The sequence below is a fragment of the Neltuma alba genome, unplaced genomic scaffold (assembly GCF_004799145.2).
Source record: "Neltuma alba isolate B1F8T4 unplaced genomic scaffold, ASM479914v2 tig00003725_pilon, whole genome shotgun sequence".
Taxonomy (NCBI): Eukaryota; Viridiplantae; Streptophyta; class Magnoliopsida; order Fabales; family Fabaceae; genus Neltuma; species Neltuma alba.
This window is the reverse complement of record NW_021633406.1, coordinates 21,353-38,737: the sequence shown is the minus strand read 5'-3', so window position 1 is coordinate 38,737 and position 17,385 is coordinate 21,353. Positions and strand designations below refer to the sequence as shown.

General features: G+C 40.1%; 4 protein-coding genes across 5 annotated transcripts; 1 reads left to right on the top strand and 3 right to left on the bottom strand.

Moving 5' to 3' along the window:
* Positions 1-6: 6 nt before the first annotated feature.
* LOC114742364 (protein S-acyltransferase 18-like) lies at positions 7-1,597 on the bottom strand (the record flags this gene model as incomplete). The annotated part of the gene is made up of 7 exons (XM_028930636.1): positions 1,490-1,597; positions 1,119-1,232; positions 694-1,020; positions 520-588; positions 345-416; positions 126-254; positions 7-15 (listed from the first exon to the last, which is right to left on the bottom strand). Coding segments are annotated over exons 1-7 (762 nt in total), but the record flags the coding sequence as incomplete, so codon positions are not given.
* A 1,371-nt stretch (positions 1,598-2,968) lies between these two features.
* LOC114742366 (probable WRKY transcription factor 47) lies at positions 2,969-5,916 on the bottom strand. Its single transcript, XM_028930637.1, has 6 exons — positions 5,554-5,916; positions 5,293-5,367; positions 5,012-5,137; positions 4,041-4,361; positions 3,829-3,942; positions 2,969-3,742 (listed from the first exon to the last, which is right to left on the bottom strand). Exons 1-6 carry the CDS (start codon positions 5,794-5,796, stop codon positions 3,143-3,145), a joined length of 1,479 nt encoding a protein of 492 aa, XP_028786470.1. The 5' UTR covers positions 5,797-5,916; the 3' UTR covers positions 2,969-3,142.
* A 5,916-nt stretch (positions 5,917-11,832) lies between these two features.
* On the top strand, positions 11,833-12,984 carry LOC114742369 (chitinase 10-like). The gene is made up of 2 exons (XM_028930641.1): positions 11,833-12,416; positions 12,533-12,984. The coding sequence occupies exons 1-2, from the start codon at positions 11,947-11,949 to the stop codon at positions 12,897-12,899; spliced, it is 837 nt and encodes a 278-aa protein (XP_028786474.1). The 5' UTR covers positions 11,833-11,946; the 3' UTR covers positions 12,900-12,984.
* Positions 12,985-14,475: 1,491 nt separating this feature from the next.
* On the bottom strand, positions 14,476-15,578 carry LOC114742370 (auxin-responsive protein IAA20-like). Of its 2 annotated transcripts, XM_028930643.1 has the most exons (4): positions 15,412-15,542; positions 15,120-15,319; positions 14,912-15,011; positions 14,476-14,821 (listed from the first exon to the last, which is right to left on the bottom strand). In XM_028930643.1, the coding sequence occupies exons 2-4, from the start codon at positions 15,220-15,222 to the stop codon at positions 14,761-14,763; spliced, it is 264 nt and encodes an 87-aa protein (XP_028786476.1). In that variant the 5' UTR covers positions 15,223-15,319; positions 15,412-15,542; the 3' UTR covers positions 14,476-14,760. The 2 variants fall into 2 exon arrangements, with proteins under 2 accessions (XP_028786476.1, XP_028786475.1); XM_028930642.1 differs by lacking the exon at positions 14,476-14,821 and having other exon boundaries at positions 14,908-15,011; positions 15,412-15,578.
* Positions 15,579-17,385: the final 1,807 nt, after the last annotated feature.

Sequence of the window (17,385 nt, the reverse complement as noted above, 5' to 3'; positions counted from 1 at the left end):
TAAAACTAGCAAAACCTGTAGCATTGCGAGGGGTTCAAAGAAAATTAAAAAGGAATGTTCGATTTAACTTGAAATTCTAGTAGAAAAATCCAAAATACCCCCAAAAAAATTCAGATGACTCTTACACATATAGTGGCAAGAACTCCTCTTGGAAACTCTACATGAAACTCTCTCTCAAGCTCCTTTTCTATTCCATTCTTATCTGCAAAGCACCTGACAAATATAGCAATTGCACTTCCCCCTTCGATGATTAACTGTGAATGCGACAGGTGATGAAGGAGAAGTTTTATCAATGTAATTCAAACATTGTTTAATCTGAAACAGAAACAGACTATACCACTGACCATTAACAGGACGAAAATCATAAGAAGAAAGAATGCTGTGTAGTTCCTCTTCCCGACGCAGTTATTCAACCACTAGGGGAAAAGAAGAAGAAGAAGAAGACCAATTATATCTCGACAATCAAAGTGTGAACTACTCCTCCATACAAAATAGAAATTCACAAATGCCAGTACTCACTCTGCAATGATGGTCAAACCCTTCAACGCAGCGGTTGCATGTCCTGCAGTGCTTACTGTGCTTTTTCACCTGAGACACAGATTAAAAAAAGTTTTACTTCGTGGAATGCTTTAATGAAAATTGTTTGATTAGGGAAAGCTTTCAAAAACGAACAACAAGGAGTTATTGGAAAACCTCAAAATCACAAAGCAAGCAAAATGAGATGTCATCGTCTTTCAGATTGGGTGCAATGGCATCATCTTTCATGACAAGTGGAAATGGGAGCAAAGGCTCCATTTGGGTACTTGTCTTCCACGGATCTAGGTACTTCCTCTTGATGAATGTCCTAAGCATCTTCCTTTCAAGCCTTCTGAAAAATCTTATGATAATCTGTCCCAGCATAAACCCATAATTTAGCTTGGAAATTCCATTAGACTTTACTTTTTTCTTCTTCCTAAAACTGGTTCTGTCTGTTGGATCAATTGCGGTACACCTAATGTACAGAAGCATAACGGAGAATGCCTGGGGAAAAAGAAAACAGTTGGTGAGTCTTATGTGAGTTCTAACAAAACTGAGGTTAAAGATAAAGGTCATTTCCGAAATTGTGTGCAGTAAATTACCACACAGGAATATATCACGTTCATCACAATCTCCGCTGTTCTATTTCCAAAGAAAAGCCCCAGGAAAGTATAGAAGGCCGCGACCAGGAAACTGTAAATTGCCATTCCCACATACTGCGAGATTTCCAGCCACAAACGTTAGCTCAAATTCACGGCTTTTCACAACCGGGCATTTGGTCAGGAATAAGACAATTCAAATAAAGAAGTTTACATTGAGAAAGCACAAAAGGTTCAAAAAAGACAATTGCGTTTTACATCAACATGCCATGAATTACAGCTACAGGTAGTAAAATTGGTATTCTGTGAAGTGAAATCCGGCTGCGAGATTCAAGATTAAATCGAGAGAGAAAAAGCTGAACGGAGTGGGATACCTGTAGAGGGTGTAGAGGACGCTGCCAGCCATGGTGTCTCATGATCTATGTGAAATCTGGAGAAAATAATCAGATCCAAGCCCAGATTCTGAAGCAAATATGCTTAGTTACTTCATTCGTTCAAGAAGAAGTCAAGTCATGACCTTCAAACTTGAGAGCAATACCCCAGCCTCAACGGTCGACCAGCTCGCTTTTTCGAAATTGAACGGCGCTCTATTATCCAAGGGTTAGCAGATCCAACGGATACGAGCTTTCTGGAGCTTATCAAGACTCCCGAGATAGAATATGTGGGGCCCATTCTAAGAATGCATTCGTTCCCCCCCCACCCCAAAAAAAAATACACGAGGTTCGCCGCTTTGACAGACTTGCCGAGTCATGTGGGCCACATTGATGATGGGCCCTTTGTTGTTGGCCCAGATGGTTGCTAGGAAATGTAAAACCAAATGGTTATTATGATTTTTAATATAAGAACTAGTCAAAAAATTAAATTTAATTCTAAATATAAAATAATAATTTATTTTGTTTTTTAAATTTATAATTTTTTTCAAATTTTTTTATTAATTGTAAGGAATTAAGAGATAATTTCAGTGCATGTGATCAGATATGTTGGATTAAAAAAGTTAATACACATTTGTTAAAAATAAATAACTTAAAAATTTTCTTAATCTCTCCAAATTAATAACCTAATTCTCATGTCAAAGACCAGAGGTAATATTACACTTTCGACCCTCTATGATTATCACGTGTCTAAGAAAATGTAATTGATTACATTTATTACATCCGTCCTGCATATATACGATGATACAGTAATTATTTTGCTATTTGGATTAAATAGAAGGGACTAGATACTTCTTAAATAAGGTTATGGATTCAGATTTTGCCAACGAGAAAAAATCATTTTAAGAGAGTTACCTCATTTGGAACAAAATTATACTCAAATATGAATTAATTGATAATGCCATATACCAGTTACTTGCACAAAAACGAAGTAATTATTATAGTAGTATATAAAACTATATTGTAGCAAATTATTCATAATTTTTATAAATTTATGAGTATAATTATAAACACATACCTGACAGAAAAATGATTTAAGATTTTATAATTGATATATTGTTTTCAAAGTATATACAGTGCTCGTGAATTTTCATGATATATTTAATTAAAAGAAAAAATAATAATCTCTAAGGCTCCAAGATGATCTATGCGCGCGTTATCAGCGCGCAACACATCCGGGTTTATCGCACACCGCGGTGCCGCTTCTCCATTAATGAATGGCCGAGCAAGTTTCATGTGGTTTGAAAACACCGGGAATTAAATGTATTTTCAGTTTCTTTTTTTTTACCAGAAATGTATTTTTAGTTTGAAAACGGATTTTTGGCTGAGATCTTTAGTTAGCTAGTTATTAATTGATAAACATATTTCTCAAATATTAGATCAGAATATCAGGTAGCAATATTATTGAATAGACACGAATCGTTTCATGGATTACGTACCTCGTATAGCTGTGAGACTGAGAGCTTGATGATATGTCATAACCTTTTCCTTACATGTAAACTTTTATTTTCAAAAATAATAAAGTTGCGCCATTATACTCCTCTCTTGTATCTGTACATATAAAAATCAGGCCCCCTGTTTGTTCTAATGCGCATACTAGTTGGTGGAGAATGTAGTGCAGGACGGAGGAAGCTGAGTCGACGGAGAAATCCCAAGAAGGGGAATAGCATTTCCATTTCCACTCCCACCATCGCTATCCACATTACTCCCAAAGATAGACGAGATTGCCGCCGCCAGCGCCGCAGTGAAGTTGGGATCGGAGGCAATGGCTGCACTCATCGTCTCCACCATAGAAGGCTCTCGTTGCTGCCCTAACTGTGGCTTCTGATGAGGAAACAACATAGACTGCCCCATTTGCTGCAGTGGGTGACCGTGCAACGGTAGAGGAAACGTAACCCCATTGGACGGTGACCGGTGAAGCTGCGCGCTTCTGGGGGTCCGAGTCAAGTCCAAAGTGATAGTAGGGAACGGTCCAGAGGCTGATAGGGTTGCCATTGAAGCGTAGGGCATAGAAGACAAGTGCCCTCCACCTGAATTTGTTAAGGCTTCACTGTTCACGGTTGAACCTGATAGAAGCATCGCTGCGGCTGCCGATGTCGTATTTGCCATCGCGGTGGCCGCCGGTGGGAGAGGGTGGTTGTGATTCCCTTCATACGTTGTTATCAACACCGTCTTGTCTTCCGCACATCTCTGCACCTATAATTAATCGAATGTAAAGGGATGGGAATCACAAAGGCCTACGATTTAAGAAAGAATAGCTATAAAAACCCTTCATTAATCACCTGCTTACGAACGGGGCATCCAACGGCCATGGTACAACGATAGTAGGCGCGAGGACAAGGGTTACCTTTGGCCATTTTTTGACCATATTTCCTCCACTGACATCCATCACTAATCTGTAAACCACAAACAGATAGAAATCGTTCAATAATATATTATAGATATTGGCTTCGTTGCCCAGAGAGGGAATTGTATTCGAAATGATGGACACTACCAGAAGAGCTTCTGATCTTGCACGTACGGAAACCCTGGCTTTTCTGAAATGAAGGTCCGCCTTTGGTTCTTCGCTTTTGAGATCTTGCGACGTGGAAACATTTTCAGGACAAGCTGCTTCCTTTCCGTGAAGTTTAGGTGACTGATAGCTGCGGTGGTCACGTTGCTTTGACATTACCTCCGCGTTGTTTGATGAAGGAGAGACTGAAAGCTCTCCAGTCTTATCGACGTCTGAAACCGAATTGTTGACGTGTAATTTGGTAGACGCCCGTGGGTCCAATATTTTCTCTTGTCCCGACAACATACCATTTGCGTCAACCTTCTGTTCAATGCCATTAAAAAAGATTATTTGAAATTACTATATAAAGTACCACCTCCTTAATTACTGTTTGACTTCCACCAGATATTGTTTGTGTATTATAATTATAATATAACAAAACAGCTGCACATGTTGCTGCTAGAAACAACTACGTACACACTACTTTGATTCGTATGGGGGGTCTCAACCCTTTTTCCTGTGTGCTGGATCAATTTATCGGAGGACGGGGCCCGAGTCAATACTGAGTCATGTCATGTGCTTATTCTTATTAGTTTCGATCTGTTCTTGTTTCGTTATTTCATCGAAGTAATAATAACAAAAATTCATAATTTCAAGGCATCATTTCAATAAGTAAAATCCAGGTCAGAAAAATTCAATAAGAAAATAAAGGTACCCACTGCCTGGGGATCGTATCCAGGATTAGCACGATTTCCAATTTAATTGATGCACGTTACCATTTCTCTACTGAGAGAGAGGGGAGGGACCACATACAGAGACGCGATGAAACAGATACTACTTTCTTATTGAAATCGATTATATATCTTCAGAACCAAAAGATTGATTGCTTCTGAAAATACCCCCGACTCTGGACGATTAAAACGAAAGAGCTATAAAGGAATAATAGACATATATACAGCAGATTAAATATTTACCTGAGCCTTTTGTTCATACAAAGCGATGAACAGATGTGCCTGCAGCTGGTTAATCTGTTCCAGCATATTTTTCAACTTCTGATTCTCTTCATGCAGCCTCCGCAATTCCCCTTGAAGTGCACTCAACTGAAAATAGTAAATTAATAAGCAGATATATAGCTCAGAAACTGACGACTGAACATATCGCAGAATTAATTAACTTTGATGCTATAAGTATGGAATGTTTGTGCGAGGGTCCGTATATGTCTTCAAACAGAGAAAGAATGAAGAGGCGGACTCACACTTGGTTCAGTATTGAGCATCTCCTTTTCTGATCTTGGCATTCCAGGACTTGCACAGTTCAAATTCAGTCCAGTCTATAGACCACATATACGACAGATAATTATTTTCAAATCTTTATTTGGAGGAGATTCAATATTGAGATGGAAATTGGAAACTGGATAGAATCAAAAGATTGAAATGGAGAAAGCTATGTCTCAAACAAAAAAAACAAAAAAAAAAGCAGAAGGAGAAGCATGCCCAAAATATAATAGAAAACCTACGTTGACGGGGCGATCAGGTAAGGGAGCACTTGATGATCCGTCGTGATTGATCCGGTCGTGGGGATCTTGGGGCTGGTGATTTCTGGTCTCAAAAGATTTAACGGGTGAAGCAGAAGAGAAGAAATCCATTTCTTTGATGATAGGACGATCGGTGGGGTCGGTGCTCATTGGATCTAAATTCTGCCGGAGAAAGTCGCCGGAGCTAATGGAGCTCAATTCACGGCGGCGTCGTTGGTTTTCCATTTCCAGTGAGAAGAGAAGAGCTGTAGCGAAATGGTTGAATTGAATTGATTTAAGCCTTCTCAGTTCACAGCAAGAGCCAAGAAGGTTTAAATGCGCCACGCCACCCCGACTCCTGAAGGACGTTCCCTCAGTTTTTAAATTATAAAAAAAATGAAAAAAAAAAGTGAAGATAAAACTTAAAATACTCTCAGTTCAGGACCAACCGTTTTTAATTTCGTGGGAAGATTGACGTCATGGTTAAGCCAGTGAGGCCAGAGATGCGAAGATTATTAGGAGAGGACTCTATTACCATATACACTTGAGGGTCGCCGTTAAAAATAACGGTCGTCCATTTTCGTGCCTGACAGTGAAGCAGTGACAAACTGACTATTCTTTGTTACGTAACCCGGGGGGTGGTTTGGCAGACCTGAGGTCAAAGGGGCTGACGGCACGGCTAAAATCCGACGAGGGGTTAGAATCAGTGGGGCCCCTTCGATTGGAAAACCTAATCCCTCTGACTTCGAAGCCGACGACAACGTCATCGGGATCATTCGTCCACGACAGTTCCTCGTTTCAGACTCCAGCAAAAATCTTCCCTCGTCCGTAACACTGACGAAGTGATCAGTTTTCGTGTCCTCTCGAGTATTATTACAAATCGAACAAGAGTTCCATCAATCATTCGTGAACAATGGACACATTTACCGGTCTTCACATCTTCTCTTGTTTTCAAATTTCACGCCCTCGTGTATGATGAACACGTGTGTGTGTGTGTGTGTGCACGGTGAATATGAATGGCCTTTAAATAATTGAAGATCAACTATTGTTATATCATCGTTTTTTCCCTTTTCTGGTTCTTGTGCGTAATCAGTATTATCCCGTTGCGTTTGGTTACCTCCTTTTTCAAAGCCGAGTCTCATCTATCTCGTCTTTTCAGATATATACAAAATTCAGACTCTGACTAACGTATGTATACCTACCCCGGTGCCCTAAGTAACGGCCCTTCTTAATTCCCCTCTATCTTAGGATAAAGGACGAGAGTTAATAACTGCCTTAATTTTTAATTTGTGTCGCTGAAAGTCCTTGATTGAAAACAAAACAAAGTTTATATAAATCGAATTCATAAATAAGTACAGAAGACGCGGCAACCTTGGAAAACAGGCTACGTGACAACCATATCATGCCTCATAACTTGACGACGGGAGAGCTGCCAGTGCAGTCGTTTAATTGAAACCAGAATGATTTGAATTGGTCAAAGAGAGTGGAAAATGAAGTCAATCACGTTGGACGTGTCTGTCCACAATCTACACCCTGCTGGCTCTTCAATGGAGACTTATCCCTCGTGGTTCAGGACACACACTAAATATATAGCATAGTGGAAGCCTGTCATGCAAGATATTACATATATTGCTAAGAATCATGGCCCACCTTATTAATTAACGTTAGTTACCTCACTTGAGATCTCTGACGTTTTCCATGTGAAGACGCACATATACGCGCATCCGCAAGTCAATGTCAAGTTGCTCATTTGCTTTTTATATTCTTCTCCCTCTGGAGATAACTTGGCGGACAGAAGACCCCATTTCACACAGACTGTACGTATTCAACTTATCACAAAGGTAAACCAACGCGGCCATGGACAGGACGGGGCAAACACGCTAGACCCTCGGCTTTGCGGCTTTGCCCCCTTTTGTCCAGATTAAATATATGATTCCTTTCACAGTTTCGAAACTATTTTCTACACCTTTAATTAATATCCTATTGATTCTCCCTAATTAACTAGTGATTACTTGGATTCAAGCCCCGCGCTATACACAGCCTACCCTATAGTTCCATTTATTAAACTCACTAATTTCTTAATTAATGCCATATATTTATTAGGTCTATATGATTCTGATGTTGACATGCATGAATAAAAAAAGGGGGGCACAAATAAAAAACAGAGAAAAGTACAGTCGTGTTAATTTTCATTTCATTTCACGTCTTTCTTACGCGTGCACGATTTGTAGAGGACGGGTGTACGTTAAATAGTAATGAAGAGGTGCGTTAAGAAAGAGCGTGCAAGAGGTTGATCAGGAGATCCAGAGAAGCATATGCGTTGATTCATTATTGATCCGGCTGCAAGGCTAAAGGAGGAAATGAATACAAAACTAATTAAACTTATCGCGCTTTGTAATTTACCAAGGTTAAACATTGTTATATGATGAGAAATGGGCCGATATAATAAGTATCGGCAAAAACATTAATAGAAAAATCCCAAGTTAATCAGTCACGGTCACTAGTCGAGAATCATGGCCATGCATGGAAATCATCAACCAAATGAAAGCTAAGGGATGCTTTTTCATGGTCCGTTAATTGATTGGGGGAAAAAAGTCATTAGTAATGAAAATTAAGGGATTGGAAGAATTTGCACCCATTATTTTCTTATTTTGGCACTAGCTTGCAGGGACCATAGGGCGTCGACTTTTGACCTAGAAGTCAGGACCACCATTAACTCATGAACTTGGAAAAAGATTGTGTGGCCCAACCCCGTTGAGAAAGAGGGCGATGAGAGGGTAGAGCCATGACTGTTTACTATTCGCAAAGTCTGTCTTTGAATACACAACTTTGTCTTGTGGTTTTATTGCATGCAATAACTTCTAAGAAATTAAAAGCAAGTGGGTGACTATTAATTAAGATCCTGTCTCTATTCGGCGGCCACCATTTCATGCGACTTCTTCCTTGACAGTGTTTATATAATAAAAATATTGTTTTGATCTCTAAAATTAAGAATTAAATACTGATAAATGATAGACACAAAATGCAACGGGCATGATCTCTTGTATTAGACACGAGAAGCGATATGTTGAATTTTATAGAGAGAAGTGAGGGAGAGAGAAGTGTTGGTTGGAGGTTGGATTCCCTCCGATCTAACACGCAGGGGTCATCCATCCTTGTCCTGGTAGTATTAATGTTAATAATGAGTATTACTTCCGGTCCTTAATATAAGAGTTAGTTTAAATTTTATTTTGGTTCTAAATATAATATCTCAGTCCGTTTTTTTCTCATATTTATCCATATTTTTCAAGGTAGTCATTATAACAATTACACATATTAAATGTTTCATCAAATGACACTTGATTAATAAGTGTATTTTAGAAGAAATAATACACATTTATTATAAATAACTAAATTAGCTAATTTTTTTAATCTACTCAAATTAATTAATCACTTCTTATATTAAGGATCGGAAGTAATATCATTATCTCTCAACCATAGGGTGATCCTTGTCCAAAAGCCCTCAAACCCTGTTGGATGGAAGGGCGGGCCGGAGAAGCAGATATTTAAGTCCCAGATTGAAGGATGGATCCATCAATTTGATGGGCCTTCATCATTTTTGCTGCTTGTGTCCTTTTTTTTGCTTTATTTGTTTATTTTCTCGTTGAGAGAATTTTATGTTCGGTTAATCAGTATCTTTAAGTATTTTTTTCCAGTACATTCAACATTTCAAAATATTTTGTAATACATCTAATATCCTAAAATATTTTTTAGATGTGTCCAGTAACCTAAAATATTTTTTTTTGGTCCTAATACTGGATGTATCCAAAAAAATACACTAAAGTGCCAGATGTACAAAAAAATATTTAACAGTACCAAACACACCCAAAAATAATATTTTAAAGTGATGGATATATTATAAAATATTTTAAATACTAAATATATCTAAAAAAAATTCAAAATACTAAATCCACCTTAACTCCCTCCATCTTTCAATCGCTCGTTTTAGTTTTTGGCTTATATTGTGCACTTTCGGGTATTTGATGGACCCACATAAACACTGCCACGACCCTTGGCATTGTATTGAGCACAGAAAGGATATCGAAACCCCCCTTCTCTCCCACTTGCTTCTGCTCTTTCTCCGGCAAAATACAAGAAAGGACGTTTGAATCCTCCACGACTCAATGGTCTCCAATCTCTTATTCATCCCTTGAAGCTCTTTGTCCAACGTTTTCTGGTTTTTCTTCAACCTTTTTATTTCCATCATCAATGCTTCTTCCCCCACACTCTACTCATTCTTTCCCTAAAACAACAGAGAAGCGAGTATTTACAGAGCCTAAAAATTTGTGGCAATGGTGGGTTAGTGGGGTGCTGACAATGGTGGATCTAACACCTCTTGCAGTGAAAAATTCTAGCCATATCAACTATATTGGTATAATGTGGCCATGACTAGTAGGAGGAAGAATATGTGTAGTTTGTGATTTTCGCTATTCATTGTTTTGGATTTTGCAGATAATGGGTAGTGACAGAGAAGAAGTTTCAAGATGAGAGCAAGTTCATAGTTATGAAAAGATGGACAAGGGAAATTAAACAGATGACAATGGAATGTTTCAGAGTGGAAGTGAACGAGGAATAATAAGTTGAGCGGTTTGTCTTTGAAAAATGTTTTGCTCTCACATAGGAGAGAGTCTTTTATGAAAGCGTTCTCTCTTGTAATTTTGACAGGAGATAGAGAGAGCAGAAGCAACTGGGAGAGAAGAAGTGGTAGAATCATACTGTCCTTTTATGTGCTTCATCCGTTTAAACTGACGGTTCATGCTAACGAAAGGACTAACAAAAATAGTTGAACAAATAATAAGAATTGAATAAGGAGGAAAAAAAATTACAAGGACTTGATTCAAAAATCTAATAAAACGCACCATTATATTAGTTTTCCCTATATATATATTTTTTTTTTATGATTGAGTTTGGGACCGGGTCCGGGATGGGTTTGCGTCCAACAGCGGCGTGCTGGAAGTGGGAGTAGTGTGCAGCTGAAGTCAAGTCAACCCCACTCAGTATAACGAATGCTTTTCTAATTTCTAATTCAGCCGCCACTAGTCCCGTCCATTGCAATACTTGCTTTTTGCAGGGGCAAGAGAACTAAACGGGTGTTTGGAAAACCCAAAACCATAATTTCAGAAGTATTTTTCTGCGAAACGAGGTAATCTCCTCTACATATTTACTTCGTAATCTGTAAAAGCACTTCTGAAACCATGATTTGGTTTCTATCCAAACACCCCCTAAATATGGCCATGGGATCAGTTTTTTAATGATATATGCACACACACGTATTGTTTCATTATTGTATATTTAATTAATATTTTGCATCTCAAGCAACTCAGGGATTTCCCATGTGTTAGGGAGGACAACGCGGGGTTTAGATTATTACTCGATTGGTCTAAGCTATCTATATTAAATTTGATTTTATTAAATTAATTCTCCGTTAAAAAAGAAAGAAAGAAAGAGGGTATCATTTTCCTATTTCTTCTGCTTTAATTCGTGTTTGATCTTATCCTGCACGTCTGTCCTCCCTCAAAATTAGATTCCCGATTCCACTCCAGTCATATTTAGGTTAGGGCATGTATCCCAAAATCATGGCGTATTTTTATTTTCTTGCTTTTTTGGTGATTGTGTGTGTGTGTCTATATATATATATATATATATATATTTATTTTCGAATCTACGCGATTCTCCTACATATCAGCCGAGTATTGTTGCTTCGGCTCACCTCGCCAACCTCTTACAACTGCGCTCCGTCAGATCCCCCCACCCCACCCCAGTCAATCATCACCTAATAAGTCAAAGTAGCCAAATATATTTTTTTTCTGGCAAAAAAAAAAACCCAAATATTTAATTTCTTTTATATTACAAAATTAGCCGGAAATCTGAAGGACCCAGTTGCTAGGAATGAGGAGCAACAATTTGGAAGCAAATAGGATGAATCGTTTATTCCTATAATGGTCACTGCCATCAGCTCTCGATGATGTCCCCTTTCTTGATCCAATATTTGATCCTTTCCTCCAATCAGTGATGTTGGATCGCGCCGGCCGATCCACACTCAAATCTCCACTCTGCTGCATGTGCCCCTGGGCTCACGTCAACGCTGCACTCACCCATTTGCTCCCTTAATGCTCCGACCCAGTCAACTCCCACTTATTTATATCCATTCACAACACAAACCAGCATGCCATTGCTGTCTTTTGCAGCATAGGATAATGGGAAAAAAATTTGTGCTGTCTCCTTCTTGCTTAATTATTGACATTTACCTGTTCCAACATGAGCCTCTGATCTCTATAAAACCCCTTCTGGTTCCTTCTCATTCCCACACAGAAACTATAGTTCACGCCTTCACTGTCTGCAACTCTGTATCAGTAAATGGCAACCTCCTTCTCCTCTGCTTCTTCCTTCTTCCTCGTCTTCTCTACCTTCCTACTCTATTCCTGCTTTGCTTCCTTGGCAGCCGAGGGTTATCCTCCCTGTCCCATTTCATCTCTCGTGAGCAAAAAGCTCTTTAAAACCATCTTCCTCCACAAAGATGACTCTGCATGCCCTGCCAAAGACTTTTACACCTACGAGTCTTTCATTCTTGCCGCCAAATGCTTCCCTGAATTTGGCACCACCGGCAATATAGCCACGCGAAAGCGTGAGATCGCTGCATTTCTTGGTCAAATCTCCCACGAGACCACTGGTGGGTGGGCCACCGCCCCTGATGGACCCTATGCCTGGGGCTTGTGCTTCAAGGAAGAAATTAAACCTCAAAGTAATTACTGTGATTCCACCAACGCTCAATGGCCTTGTTACCCTGGCAAAAGTTACTATGGCAGAGGACCCATTCAACTCTCTTGGTATGCGCCCCCGCGCGCGCGCGCGTTATTGCCCGTTCGTTCGCTTGTTCGTGCCTTTTTTTCCCCCACTTTCTGGCTTTCATGTAGGTATACTGATTTTAGCTTTTGATTTGCAGGAATTTTAACTACGGGCCAGCTGGGAAGGCTTTGGGATTTGATGGGCTGAGGAATCCCGAAATCGTAGCCAACAATTCTGTGATAGCGTTTAAAACGGCTCTGTGGTTTTGGATGACGGAACGAAAGCCGGTACCTTCTCCTCACAACGTGATGGTGGGCAAATATGTGCCGGCACAAGCTGACACAGCAGCTAATCGTACGGCTGGCTACGGGTTGGTGACCAACGTAATCAACGGTGGATTGGAGTGTGGAATCCCTAACGACGCGAGAGTGAATGATCGGATCGGGTTCTTCCAAAGATATGCCAAATTGTATAACGTGGACACGGGGCCTAATTTGGACTGCGCTCATCAGAAATCATTTTAAGTTCTAACTAATCCTTTTGTTCCGGCTTCGGCTTGCCTTTCTTTTTGTCCTTGGTGTAACTCCTAAAATAAATAATATATTTCAACTCGAAGCGTATTCCCTAGAGACCATGGTTCACGTGAAATTCTGTGCTTATAATTTGACAACGACTTGTCTAGTTTTACAATGTTCTGCGTCCTCATCAGCTTTGGTCACGACGACAGGGTGGCGAACGAAAGCGATATCAAAAGACATGGACGATGTCCGTTATATTTGAATCTTTCCAATCACGTACTCTATAGTCTATACTCATAAAACAAAACATAGCAGCATCAACATTTATTGAGTCATAGAGAGTGCCGGCTGCCCACTCATTTTCCTATAAGTCTCTGAATAATAATACTTCCCGTGCTAAATATAAAAGTTAATCTACTACAAATTAGTTTTTATATTTAGGGTTGCAGGTAGTAACGACTTAGTGGCAGCATGTATCGTCTTTATTTTAAGGTTGATTTCACGCTGTGATTTGTTTTTTTTTATTTCTTAATTTCGTCTTATTAATGGCATGTATGAGGAAATCTATAATCCAGAGCTCGGGGAGGCCCTGCCTTTGGTAAGCCAAAAAAGCCGAACTTACACTGTGACGTTTTTACGCCCGTGTTGTCACCAGGAAAAAAAAAAAAAAGTGTCTTCGTCATGATTATCGGAGCCGTTCGACTTTATGGACTATTGTATTTTCAAGTGAAATAAGAAAAAAGATTAAAGTCGCTGTTAATTTGTCCAAAAACTTTGTCGGCGGGGAGCAGGAAAACGACAACTTCTGTTTCCTCTGAATCACCTTTCATTTTTGTCCCCTCATATTCTGCTTGCCAAAAGTGCAATTACATTACGGAGTATTTCTCAGGGGATGAATTCCAATCTTCCAATGTAATTTTTTATTATCCGACAGAAGTATCCTCTTAAATTATTTATGTGGGTCTGATCTGTTTAGTGCCTTTTCTCATCGAATCTTTTTTATTCTTGTCATTCAATTCGTTTCTCCTTTTTGAAATTTTTTTGGGCCCCAGCCGAAGGCTTGAGAGAGTTCCTATGCCAGCTAATGCGCTTTTGGGCTACTGAAAATGCTGGTTGGATCGAGTTTTAAAGCGAACTTAAATTCGTCGCCCAAAAAAAAAAAATCGAGACTTTAGGCCTGTTCACGACCGATATGCCAAGTCCGACAACTATTTCGACGGGGAAAACATGGTTAAAGGGACTAAATGATTCATATATTTGAGAAAAATGGCCAAATGCAATTTTTTGGCCAAAAAAAAAGCCTGCTATTTCTCATCACTATTAATCTATAGTTTTTTTTGAGTCTACAACTTTTCTTTCATGTTTCTGTAAGTTATGTCGTATTTTTGAAATATTTGAAACTTTTGGGTCTTTCCACCAATTTTAATTTCTGACTAACGTCTCTTCTTGCCCCACCATTTTAATAGCTCGTCTTTCATTATTATGGCGAATTGGATTTCAGCATTTGCTTCGCTGTTCTTTCCCTTTTCAGACCCTCTTTCTCCGAACAAAAAAGCCGAGGAATCGAGTGGAGACAAGTGGGTAAAACAGTGAATGAGAGAAGACAGTTTGTTTAACTTCAAATTCCTGGAAGAAAAGCAAGGGCAGTTTTAGCTAAGAATGTACAAGAACTACTCTTTCCCACTTTCTTTTACTAAAGAAAAAGGACAAAGTTTTGAGGCTGTGCATATACGTCTATAGCTTTCAGCACGCTTTGCCTACCACTACCCTAATCCTGATCACATCTCATCACAGATCGCTACCACTAGAGCTATAGGACAAAATTGGAAACCACCAAATCCACAGGCTGCACTGTCATATCTGAAAATTAACACCCGAATGCGTCTACCCTCGTAATCTTCAATCTCTTCACTGTTGAGAGGAACATTCTGCAACCAAACAAGACGTCATAAGTTAATGCCCAAATATGGAATACTACGTGTTTATCACAATGTCCAAGAGATTCAGGAATCACTCACTCCCACGGAACATCACCGACCATGACCAAATCTCCTTCTTCGTCTTCGTATGTTAGCACATGGCACCTCTCTGGTTGCACCCCATCCATCCCTGTCCCCCCTGTTCAGGCCACACCATGTTGCATTGTTATCAGTCAGAGAGAGAAATCAACGTGTTATCAGGTACAGAATCAGAAAAGCACGGTGAGCGAGAGGTTTGGGACTTTACAGAGAATGGTAGTGTCAAACATGTTTTCCAGAGTCCTCACTAACCCATGGTAGCCGTCGTGAGCTACCAGATTGAGTTTTCTGCCTATTGGAATGCCTTCCATGTACACCTTTACAAACAAGCTGCCATGATCACCACAATCATTTACTTCTGCCGCATGATGAGCACGCTGGTTTGGGATCCAATCTGTTGCTTGCCCCCTAATATGAGAAATAATCGAGAAGGATCAGAATCTGGTAAAACCCGGTGCATGAACTATCTAAGGATGGTGTGGATTCCGTAAAATTCATACCTTGAAACAGAAGAGCCGACATGTTGAGTTGCTGAAATGCCGAGGCCAAGCCTGAGATCTGTAGGAAGGTCAGAGTGGTGGAGGCGGGTGAGGGATGAAGCAGTTGAGATAAGGGGGTGGTTGTTGCTGCTGATAGAGGAAGAAGAAGAGCTAGAGGCTTTGCCCATCTGTGGAATAATAATGTGACTCCAAGAAGCCGCCACCTTAAGCCTTTAAATAAACAGAGTCAGCCTCGAAGAGAGACAAAAGAGCCGGGGGGGGGGGGGGGAGAGAGAGAGAGAGAGAGAGAGAGAGATCTGTGAAAAAGACTTCCTCAACAGCCGCGTTCCCCGCCTCCCTCTTTATCTTCCTTCCATGTCATTGGTAGCCCTAAAATGTTGCCATGGCAGCCGACAACTACACGTGTCATTAAAAAAACAGCATGCTGTAATTCCGTGACAAATCTGATTTTGGGTACGAGCTGTGGAAATTAAAAGGGCTCGTTAGTTGCTGAAAGCTTGAGAAAAATGGTAGTTACATTAAAGTTGACCCCGGGGGTTAGAGACAAGTGAGAGACAAAGCGTGTAAGGGGTAATGCTGAGCGAGTGGGATAGGGAATGAATGTGGACCGTGGACAAAGAATGGGGGGAAACTCAGGTGGACAAAAGAACATTGATATCTGAAACCTTGTACGCAGATGTAATCTATGAATCAATGTTCAATGGATATAATCATCGTGTTGCGCATGAGGGGCCTTGGGTGCAGATACTTGTGTTATATTTTAAAAGAAAAGGTATTATTGGTACTGGTGACGCTACGCATACTCCTCCTCTATGCCAACAAACATCATTGATGTACTTCTTGAAATAATCCCTCATCTCCGAACACTTACAAAACCATCAACCACATCAAAAACATACTCATGAAGGGGAGTTGCATCGATTCATTACAACCCGAGCGAACCATATTCGCGACTTGACAGGTGTCCTCCTGCCTCCACAATCAGCCAGACAGCTCACTGGCATCATTTTCTTTGAAGTTGGGGCATAAAGTGGGTAATTTTCAGTGGAGGAATAATCAAAAGCCATTTATTTGCAATGGATGAGCAGAACAAATAAAAAGGCGCAATATTTGATCGTTGATAAACGTGATCAGTATGAATCTGGAAATGGCTTTGTTTTTTTTTGTTTTTTTGTTTTTTTTTTAATAGTAAAAGGTGATACCCGAGCTCCTATCTTGGGGACAGGCAATCCCCTCTATTAACGATACAAAGAAAAGGCGCAAAGTGGTTAATATTATATTGGTCGTTCCTTCTCCGTTCAAGATCTCGCGCCCCACGTGTATAAATTCACGTGCCGGAGGGAGGGGATTTGGTGAGCCCTGGTTCACAGGCTGAAATTAATTCCTGTGTTGATTCACAGGAAGGTATTTGCTTGGAGCTAAAGGGATGGGAAACGGTGGGAGAGGCAGGGTTGGGAATATGATTTTCAAAAGAGGGAGAAAAAGAAAAAGGCAAAATGTCCCCCACCACCCCAACCATAAGGTTGCTTCGATTAGCCATCAATTTGTCATTTGGTCGCCAGCACAGTATTTTGTGTTGAAACTTAAGGAAAGCAAAGGGGAAACCCACAAGCGCTTTTTCGCCAATAGGCCCAGTAGGAGTGTCTCGCTATTTAAAGACCAAATCTTCTCATTTCTTTGTCATTCCCTGTTTTTACCAGCTGGTAGTTTCACTGCCTCCGTGCCCCGTCATCATTGCCTGCGCCTTTGCAATTTTGAATTCCATCCCTTAGTCAAACTTTCTAGATACGCACTTTTGAATTCTCCCACGTAACATTCCTTGAACTTTCCTGTTAAGATTTCCCCCCCAGTGTCACATGAAATCCTCCGTTTTGCCCTCCCAGTTTTGACTTCTCGACCTTCCCATCCTAACAAGCTTACTGCCTTAATCCCCATGCCTCCACATATTTCAGAGGCTTATCCTCTGAGACCAGA